General features: G+C 47.7%; 1 protein-coding gene and 1 pseudogene across 1 annotated transcript in view; one reads left to right on the top strand and one right to left on the bottom strand.

Moving 5' to 3' along the window:
• The window catches only part of LOC105513042 (NKG2D ligand 2-like), a 12,665-nt gene extending 8,537 nt beyond the window's left edge, over positions 1-4,128 (bottom strand). Inside the window, exon 1 of the mRNA XM_011943788.1 lies at positions 3,790-4,128. Coding sequence (XP_011799178.1) covers positions 3,790-4,128 — 339 coding nt within the window. The remainder of the gene's footprint in view (positions 1-3,789) is intronic.
• A 4,323-nt stretch (positions 4,129-8,451) lies between these two features.
• Positions 8,452-9,266, top strand: LOC105513033 (annotated as a pseudogene).
• The last annotated feature ends 405 nt before the right edge of the window (positions 9,267-9,671 follow it).

Raw genomic sequence — 9,671 nt, 5'->3', positions numbered from 1 at the left:
AAAAAGATCAAGAACAGAATAGTGAGTTGTGGAGGGAGGTACTGAGGACAACAAAAGAGTGTATGGGTTGGGCACCACAGGGTGAATAGGCAAAACAATTTGGTTGATAAGGCACAGATCCTGAACCAACCTGTAAGACTTGTCCAGTTTTTGGACAGGTAAGATGAGGGAATTGTAAGGAGAGTTTGGAGGCTTTAGAAGCCCATGCTGTAGCAGGTGAGTGATAACAGGCTTCAGTCCTCTTAAAGCCTGTTGTTGGATGGGATACTGGCATTGAGTGGGGTAAGGGTGATTAGGTTTTAATGGGATAGTAATGGGCGTGTGATCGATTGTCAGGGAGGGAGTAGAGGTGTCCCATGTCTGTGGGCTAAAGTTGGGGGACACAAGAGGAAGACACGAAGGAGGCTTTGGGTTGGGAAGAAGGGTGGCAATGAGATGTGGCTGTAGTCTAGGAATAGTCAGGGAAGCAGATAATTTGGTTAAAATGTCTCAGCCTTATAAGGGAACTGGGCAGGTGGGGATAATGAAAAAGGAGTGCATAAAATAATGTTGTCCAAGTTGGCACCAAATTTGGGGAGTTGTAAGGGATTTTGAAGCCTGGCAGTCAATACCCACAACAGTTATGGGGGCAAGAGAAACAGGCCCTTGAAAATAAGGTAATGTGGAGTGGTTAGCTCCCGTATCAATTAAACAGAGGATGGACATACCCTCCACTGTGAGAGTTACCCGAAGCTCAGCATCTGTGATGATCCAGGGGGCTTCCAAGGTGATCGGGCAGTGTCAGTCTGCAGCTGCTAAGCCAAGCAGATTGCGGAAGGAGTCAGTCAGACAGCCTTGGGCCAGAGCTTTAGGGTCTCTGGGAGTGGCTGCTGGGCGAGCTGGGCAGTCTGATTTCCAGTGGGTCCCTGCACAGATGGGACATGGCTTGGGAGGAATCCAGGGCTGCAGGTGTTCCTTGGCCCAGTGGCCAGATTTCTGGTACTTGAAGCAAGATCCTGAGGGAGGAGGTCCTCTAGGAATGCCTCTAGGCGTTTTGAAGTTCTTGTGTGCTGGAGGTGCAGCTGGGTTTTGTCTCACAGTAGAGGCAAGTAATTGTAACTCAGAAATGCATTGCTGTTTGGCTGCCTCCTCTCTATTATTGTACACCTTGAAGTCAAGGTTGATTATTTCCTATTGTGGGATTTGAGAGCCAGATTCCAATTTTTGAAACTTTTTTCTAATGTCAGGAGCTGATTGAGTGATAAAATGCATATTGAGAATAAGATGGCCTTCTGGCTCTTCTGGGTCCAAGGCTGTAAAGTGTCTCAAGGTTGCTGCTAAATGATCCATGAACTGGGCTGGGTTTTTATCTTTTCCTTGGGTAGTTTATTTAAGTTTGTCATAATTAACAGGTTTGTACACTGCCTCTTTAAGCCCTTCAACTAGGCAGGAAATCATGTAATCTCACCTAGCTATAAGTGGGGAATCTGCCTGATAGTTCCATTGGGGATCCTCTCAGGGAACTGCTCTAATGCCTTCCTGGAGGCCTGGCTCATGAAGCTGGCAGATGTCAGCGTGAGATTGGGCTAGAGAAAACACTCTTTCCTGTTCATCTGGGAGAGGGTAGAAGTTAGGATGACATTTAAGTCACCCAGGTTAAATTGTAGGACAGAGTTAGATATTGGAATTCCTGTATATATTTAGTGGGGTCTGATGAGAAAGAGTCTAAATGCTGGCTGATTTTGGAAAAGTCTGATACAGAAAAAGGCACATGTACCCTGACTATGCCTTCAGCTCCAACCACCTCTCTAAGAGGAAATTATTGGGCAGGTGAGGGAAAGCTAGTCGTGGAATGAAACTGTAAGCCAGACTGGGTGTGGGGAAGGGAGGTGATAGAAGGGTTGTAGGGTGGGGGAGCAGAGGCTGAAGAAGACTTGGAGCCTGATTCAGCCTGGCGGGGAGCGACCTGAGGAGGAGCAGTCTGGGGAGGAGGGGAGAGATCAGATGGGTCGGTAGAAAAGGAAGATTCAAAAGACTCAGCGACACTTGAGGTTGGGACTGAAGGGACAGACTGGGTGAAAAAAGGAGGATTTGGGATGAGTTGCATTGGGAATAGAGTCTAGGGAGGTAACAAAGTGTGAAAAATGCCTGGACCTAAGGCACCTCAGACCATTTGCCCATTTTTCAACAAAAATTATCTAGGTCTTGTAGGATGGAGAAATCGAAAGTGCCATTTTTTGACCATTTAGAGCCATTATCAAGTTTGTATTGGGGTCAAGCAGTGTTGCAGAAGAAAATAAGATGCTTAGGTTTTAGGTCAGGTGACAGTTGAAGAGGTTTTAAGTTCTAGAGAACATAGACTAAGGGAGAAGAAGGAGGAATGGAGGGTGGAAGGTTGCCCACAGTGAAGGAGGCAAGCCCAGAGAAAAGAGAGGATAGAGACACAGGTGAGGAAGTGGGCGGGGTGGGGGGAGGATGGTACTTGCCACTCAGGGGAGGTGGTGCTTGCCACCAAGGTGAAGGATCAAGGCAGGCATCCCTGTGGTGATCAGACACCTCTGAAATGTGGATGAATAACCAGGTAGGCATCCCTGCGGTGATTAAACACCAAGGGAAGACTGTCTTCCTGAGTCCGTGACTGGTGCTGGAGTTTTGAGTTCACGGATAAAATACATCTCCTCTGTCTCTACCAGAAAAGAAAAGGAACTGAAATTAAGGGAAGGGAGAGATTGAAGGGTGGCACCAAAAGCAGAAAGGGGTTGAGGGATAGTGAGAGAGGTTGGAGAAGAGAGTAAAAAGAGGCCGCTTACCCGATTTAAAATTGGTGAGATGTTCCTTGGGCTGGTTGGTCTGAGGACCTGAGGTCATAGGTGGATCTTTCTCATGGAGCAAAGAGCAGAAGGACAGGGGACTGATCTCCCAAGGGAGGTCCCCTGATCTGAGTCATGGCACCAAATGTCATGTGCGTCCGTTGAAGGGACCACCAACAGGCTTTGTGTGAGCAATAAAGCTTTTTAATCACCTGGTGCAGGTGGGCTGAGTCCGAAAAGAGAGTCAGCAAAGGGAGATAGGGATGGGGCAGTTTTATAGGACTGAGGTAAGCAGTGGAAAGTTACAGTTAAAGGTGGTTATCTACTGTCAGAAGGGGAGGGGGTCACAAGGTGCATGGTTGGGAGATCATAAGACTCATTGTCCAGAAGAACAATGTCACAAGGTGGATCAACTGCTCAGATGGGAGTTGGGGCAGAGTAGGAACAAGTCATAATGGAATGTCATAAGGTTGGTCAATCAGTTAAGACAAAAGCCGGCTGTTTCACTTCTTTTGTACTTTTTGGTTGCCTCACCCCATGTGGATGTATACGTGCAGGCTTGGGCTCAAAAGCATGACAGATTACATCCAGTTTCTCTGCTCTTCTCCAGTGGATGGAAACTCCGTCTCCTTGACACATCTGGAGCCACCAACCTGCTGCCTGACCCCAACGTGAGGGCCGCATATGCCTGAGCTCCTGCTGTCTGCACACCACGCACCATAGCGGCCCCATAGGACTAGAGACCCCGGAGCCCCATAGGACTAGAGACCCCGTCTGAAACAGGCCTAAATTTGCTAAACCCTCTGGAGCTCGACAGGCCCTGAGTCTTGGTATGGTTCTGTGCATTCTTCCCAGGGCCCCCACTGTCCCCGAGCTCCAGGCCTGATTCCTGACTGGTGGAGACAGCACAGTGGGTGCCCTGCTGTCAGCCAATGCCCCTTGGCTTCCGGGTCTGGAGCCTCAGGATGAAACTGTTTTTGGAAGACCCAGGAGGACTCACCGGTAGCGATAAGGAATAGGCAGTTCTTGAGACAGCAGGAACCAGGAAATGTGGGGCCTGGTGGGGTGAGAAGCAAGAAGTTCCTGCTTCATCCTCGTGGGGACTTTGCCACTGGCTCAGTGTGGAGACATCACCATCCTGCTCGGATAAGTGGGGATCTGACAGTGTGGCCCCTGTGAGGAGCCCCCCATCCTCCTTGCCCTGGGGCTGCTGTGATGCACTAGGTCCTGAGTGTCCACGATCCAGCAGGGGATTCCCATTGTCACCTCCCTGACCCTGTCGCTTGCAGTCCAGGGCTCCTGGTTTCTCCGCTGGGCTGGAGGCCTCGAGCATTGACATCGTGAGGTAGAGAAAACCTTGGGATGGTTGGAAATGAAAGATGGGAAGGAGGGTGGGAGAAAGGGAGAGGAAGGAAGCAGACAGCACCAGAGAACAGGGAAAAATCCCCCTCGAAAATGGGGAAAGAGTGACACACACACAACCCCCAGACTCCACGGACTCTCCATCTCCTGCTGTCTGCCCTGTAAGGAACATAGGCCCCACTCCCTCCACCCTTACTGTGTTTGGGGTCAGCCATTCCAGCTGGGTGAGGTGTCCCCTTGTGGGTGCGATTGGCACTTCCCGGAGGGCTGTGCATACTGAAAACCGTTTCCTGGGCTCACTGCCATTTGCATTCTTCTGATGCCAGTGGGCAAGGGGAGGTCCCCGAACACTGGTGGGACCTCGACTACAGCCAGTGAATTCAAGGACCAGTAGGAAATAGAGAAAGGACAGAGATTTATTGTAAAAGGAAAAGTACATACTGCAGTGAAGAGAGTGCAGGGAAACTCAAGAGAGAGGTGCAAGGGGGTTTGTGACTGTCACCTTTCTGAGTTTCTTCAACCAAGGGGTGGAATAGTTATAAAAATTCCTGGAAGAAGGTGGAGATTTCTCAGAACTGTGGTGCAACCCATTTTCACACCAAAAATGGGTATTCTCAGAGCTGCTAGGGAGCTGGCTGTTGTGTGTTTAGTATGTTAATCAGCATGTAATGAGGTCCTAGGTGAAACCTAGGTCAAATCCGGGGCCATGTTGGGTCCACTAGTTCTTAGTTGGCTTGGTCCACATGCCGTTTTTCAGCATCTTATCAGTCCAGAGCCTCTGCAGATATTTCAATGGATTCTTTTTGCTTGTCACCTGAAAGTGCTGCCTAAAATTTTCTATTGTTTTGAGACCATCATGTAGTGTACCTGACTCACTTTCGAGAAATGTCTGTTCAAATTCATTGCATATATTTAAATTGGGTTATTGTACTTTATAACATTGAGCTGTAAGAGTTCTTTACATATTCAGCATACCAGTCCCTCACCAGACATATGATTTTTAAATATTTTCTCTCATTCTGTAAGGTTTTTTTTTTTAACCTTCTAAATGGAGTCGTTTTTGAAGCACAAAAGTTTTGTATTTGCATGAAATGAAATTAAACTACCTTTTATTTTGCCATTTGTGCTATTGGTATACAGTACTTAAGAAGCCTTTGCTAAATCTGAGGTCACAAACATTTACTGCTCTATTTTCTTCTGAGACTTTCATAATTTCATGTTTTAGGAGGACATCTGGCATTCATGAAGAGCTACTTTTTGTGTGTGCTGTAAGGAAGGGGTATGCTTCACTCTTCCGCATGTGCCATCCAGTTGTCCCAGCACCATTGACTGTAGTGTAGGATGCACCTCCCCAACCTCCTGTCCCTCCCTCCTGCACTTGGCATCAGAAGTTCATCCTGCTGAATGGTTCTCCCAGGGTTTCCACCAATGAAATCCCCTCATGTGAATCCCATGTAGGCATCTGCTTCTCAGAGGACCTGGATTAAGGAGTGGATTCAACAGATCAAATTATATTTCATAAGATGGAACTTTCTGAGAATATTGACACTCAGCAGAGCCCTGAATACCTCAAAAGTAAGAAATTGCATAAATTGATCATTGTGGTTCCACAAGTCTCCTGTCAACTTAGCTTATTGGTGTTTAACTTTTTTTCTTACTTCTGCTGTTTTTGCTGTTGTTGTTGTTGTTTTCTTTGAGACAGGCTCTCACTCTGTCACCCAGTCTGGAGTGCAGTGGCACCACCACGACTGCCTGCAACCTCAAACTCCCAGGCTCAAGTAATCCTCCCACCCTTGCCTCCTGAGGAGCTGGGACTACAGTCATATGCTACTACCCTTGGTCTATTTTAAAATTTTCTGTACAGACAGGGTCTCACTCTGTTGCCACGGCTGATCTCCAACTCCTAGCCTCAAGCGATCCTCCTGCATGGGCCTCCCAAATTTCTGGGATTACAGGCATGAGCCACCCCTCCTGGCCCAAAAAGTTATTGCATTTGAGTTTTTACTTTTCACATGGTTGTAAGACATTATGTAGATTTTTAAAATCCTGTATAAGTAATTTGGGTAATGCTAAAGAATAAAATGTTTCTTTCATTATGTAGATTTTTAAAATCCTGTATAAGTAATTTGGGTAATGCTATACAATAAAATGTTTCTTTCAGCCACAGCTTCCTAAAAATAGAAGTAGCATTAAAATGTGGTACATTTGTCAAATCTGGAAAATGTTTCAAATCTTTAAGGTGATTCTGACCTCTCATTTTGATTGACACAGTAATCCACAAAAACAAGTAAAGCACCCATTCTGACCTGGAAGGGGTAAGGAGGTAAAAGTATTGATAAGTGACACCCTCTTTTGTAGACATGACCCAATCTAAATTTCTCATGACCCACAAAAGAGGGTCCTGTGCTCCCCACTTCTCCAGATCTCCATGCAGTCCTGAAGCACTCTCTGGCTGTCTCTGCAAGTGGCTACACAGCTCCTCCTGGTCTCTGTGGGGCTCCTAGGCTCCAGGTCCCCTAGGCCAAGGGGCTATCATGCTCACCAGTTCCCAACAAGGGTGCACCCCACCGTAGGAGGTGGAAGAGACCAGGTGTAGCTGCTCCTGCCCCTACCCCTCTCCTGATCAGCCAATCTTAATAGGAGGAAGGAGTAGGGATGAGTGGACCCATGAGGGTTGGTTCTGGAAAGAATAGAAATGAAGACCTTTGTCCAATCCCCTGAGCTATGGGGATCCCTTTCTGAATTCTAGCAGCCCTGGGATAGTCTGATTATTAGATTCCTCTGATGTGTCTTAAATCCTATCATATGGCAGCCACTGTGCTAGGTGCTGGGTTTACACGTGGGTGATGGATGTGTCCAGTCCTCAAGGCATGTAGAATACAGGGACAGAAACAAACACCCATGCGGCTGCTGCTGCTGATGTGATGTCCTTGAGTTGGTTGGGGCTATCAGAGGGCAGAAGAGGGGGTGACTCATTCTGCCTGGGGTGTTGCATGGAGGCTTCTCGAGAGGTGGCATTTCAGACTGTTCTTATAGGAGTAGGAAGAATACAGTGCGGCCAGGTGGGAGGAGAAGACAGGACAAACGGCAGAGGGATAAGCATGAGCAGGAGGCCGGGGGATGCAAATATCATGGAAATTTGCGGAGCTGTGAGAAGTCTGCAGTAACAAACCCTCAGTTCCTGAAGGAGACTTTTCCCACAGTGGGGAGGGAATATCAGGAGAGAAGACAGGGAAGGCGAGGTGAGCGGGAACCTCCCTGGAGTCCCTGTCTCCATCCACAGCAAATCAACCAGGAAATCAATTCACCATTCATGCATGCATGTTATCACACACATGCATGCACACACAGACATGCATGCACAGTCTCACTCCACCACACATGCACACACACACACTCACACAAACACACATACACAAATGTATGCAGAAATACAGAGACAGACACACACATACACGTGCGTACACAAAGACACATAAACACTAGGGAGAACCTGGTTGTCATCGCAAGAGTTGTTACGTCTGGCCCATCCTGCCCACTCACCGGTAACCTTGGGCGCTGTCTCCCAGCTCATGAAGGATTTCTGAAGCCATCAAACAGGATGTTACTGTGTGATCTTAAACACTCAGACCTTCCTTCCTGGTCCCATTGGTCTTGTGATGAAGCAGTGTCCTGTTGGTTTTCACTGCAGCAAAAGAGAACCCTCTCCCGTTGGGCAGAACTCCTGGGTCACCAGAGCACACCCCTCTGCTCTTTGCTGTCAGAGCATCTTGATCTGCAGGGTGGGAGGAACTGCCCCAACCCCTAAAAAGGAACTATTTATTGACCTGTTTTGTCTTCTGTTTTGTCTTCTCTGTAGCCCTTGGCTGTGGATCCCAAGCTGTGTGCCAAGGAGCTTAGGACACAAATTCACTGTAAGCAATCCCTCTGAGCTTACTGAACTATTTGAAAGATGAGAAGTGCTGTCTTCTGGACACTGCTAGGAAATACTACTCCAAGGTATTTTATAGTTTCAACATTAGACTATGTAACATTGCTTTAGATGCCACGGTATTTTTACAATCTGTGATTTCAACAGTTGCTGTGATAAAAAAAAAGTGAACCCCTGCAAAAATTGGTATAAAATAAGAAATGATGGTGGCTGTGCCCAATCTGCTTCCAAGGTTTGAGAAGTTGTTCAATGCCCAACAGACACACATGTCCATTAGTAAACACTTGTGCTTATTTAAGAATGAAATAGGGGCAATTCATGTGGAGGTCAGAGTGGAAACAGGTGTGAGAAGGTCCAGCAGAAGAAAATATGGCTGCCAAAGGGTTCGAGCCCATTGGCAAGTTTGGCCTGGCCTTGGTTGTTGTAGGAGGTGTGGTGAACTCTGCTTTATATAATGTGGATGCTGGGCACAGAGCTGTCATCTTTGACCCATTCCGTGAAGTACAGGACATTGTGGTAGGGAAAGGACTCACTTTTTCCTCCCATGGGTATGGAAACCAATGATCTTTGACTGCCATTTTTGACCATGTACCATGCCAGTCATCACTGGTAGCAAACAGTTACAGAATATCAACATCACACTGCACATCCTCTTCTGGCCCATTGCTAGCCAGCTTTCTCCCATCTTCACCAGCATCAGAGAGGACTATAATGAGCTTGTGCTGCTGTCCATCAGGACTGAGATCCTCAAGTTAGTGGTGGCTCACTTTGTTGCTGAACTAATCACCCAGAGAGAGCTGGTCTCTAGGCATGTGAGTGACGACCATACAGAGTGAGCAGTCATCTTTGGGCTTATCCTGGACGAAGTGTCCTGGACCCATCTGACCTTCAGGAAGGAGTTCACAGAAGCGATGAAAGCCAAACTTGTGGCTCAGCAGGAAGCAGAGAGGGCCAAATTTGTGGTGGGAAAGGCTGAGCAGCAGAAAAAGGCGGCCATCATCTCTGCAGAGGGTGACTCCAAGGAAGCTGAGCTGATTGCCAACTCACTGGCCACCGCAGGGGATGGCCTGATGGAACTGTGTAAGCTGGAAGCTGTGGAGGACACTGTGTACCAGCTCTCACTCTCTTGAAACATCACCTACCTGCCGGTGGCGCAGTCCATGCTCCTCCAGCTGCCCCAGTGAGGGCGCACTCTGCCTGCGCCTCCCTGGGTCAACTGGGTCACTGATCCGATGATTCTTAACACTGCCTTCCTTCTACCTCTTCCCTGGAAATCACTGTGAAATTTCATGATTGGCTTGAAAATAAAGGTAAAATGTGAAGTGAAGAAAATAAAGGTAAAATCACTTCAGATCTCTAATTAGTCTATCAAATGAAACTCATTCTTCTCACATCCATCACTTTTTCATCTATCTCTCTACCAAAAATTGCCAAGTGCCTATGCAAACTGACTTTAGGTCCCAATTTGGGGCCTGCTGGAGCTCTAGCCTGGGCACCAGCAGTTGGCAGCACACAGCCAGGGCAGGACAGTGGGTGATGGACTGGGGAACACAGGTATCCGCCTGGGCCCACATGTGGCCTCCATCCTG

The sequence above is a fragment of the Colobus angolensis genome, unplaced genomic scaffold (assembly GCF_000951035.1).
Source record: "Colobus angolensis palliatus isolate OR3802 unplaced genomic scaffold, Cang.pa_1.0 Scaffold221, whole genome shotgun sequence".
NCBI classification, from domain to species: Eukaryota; Metazoa; Chordata; class Mammalia; order Primates; family Cercopithecidae; genus Colobus; species Colobus angolensis.
The sequence above is the reverse complement of the archived record's forward strand: the minus strand, read 5'-3'. Positions and strand labels throughout refer to the sequence as shown.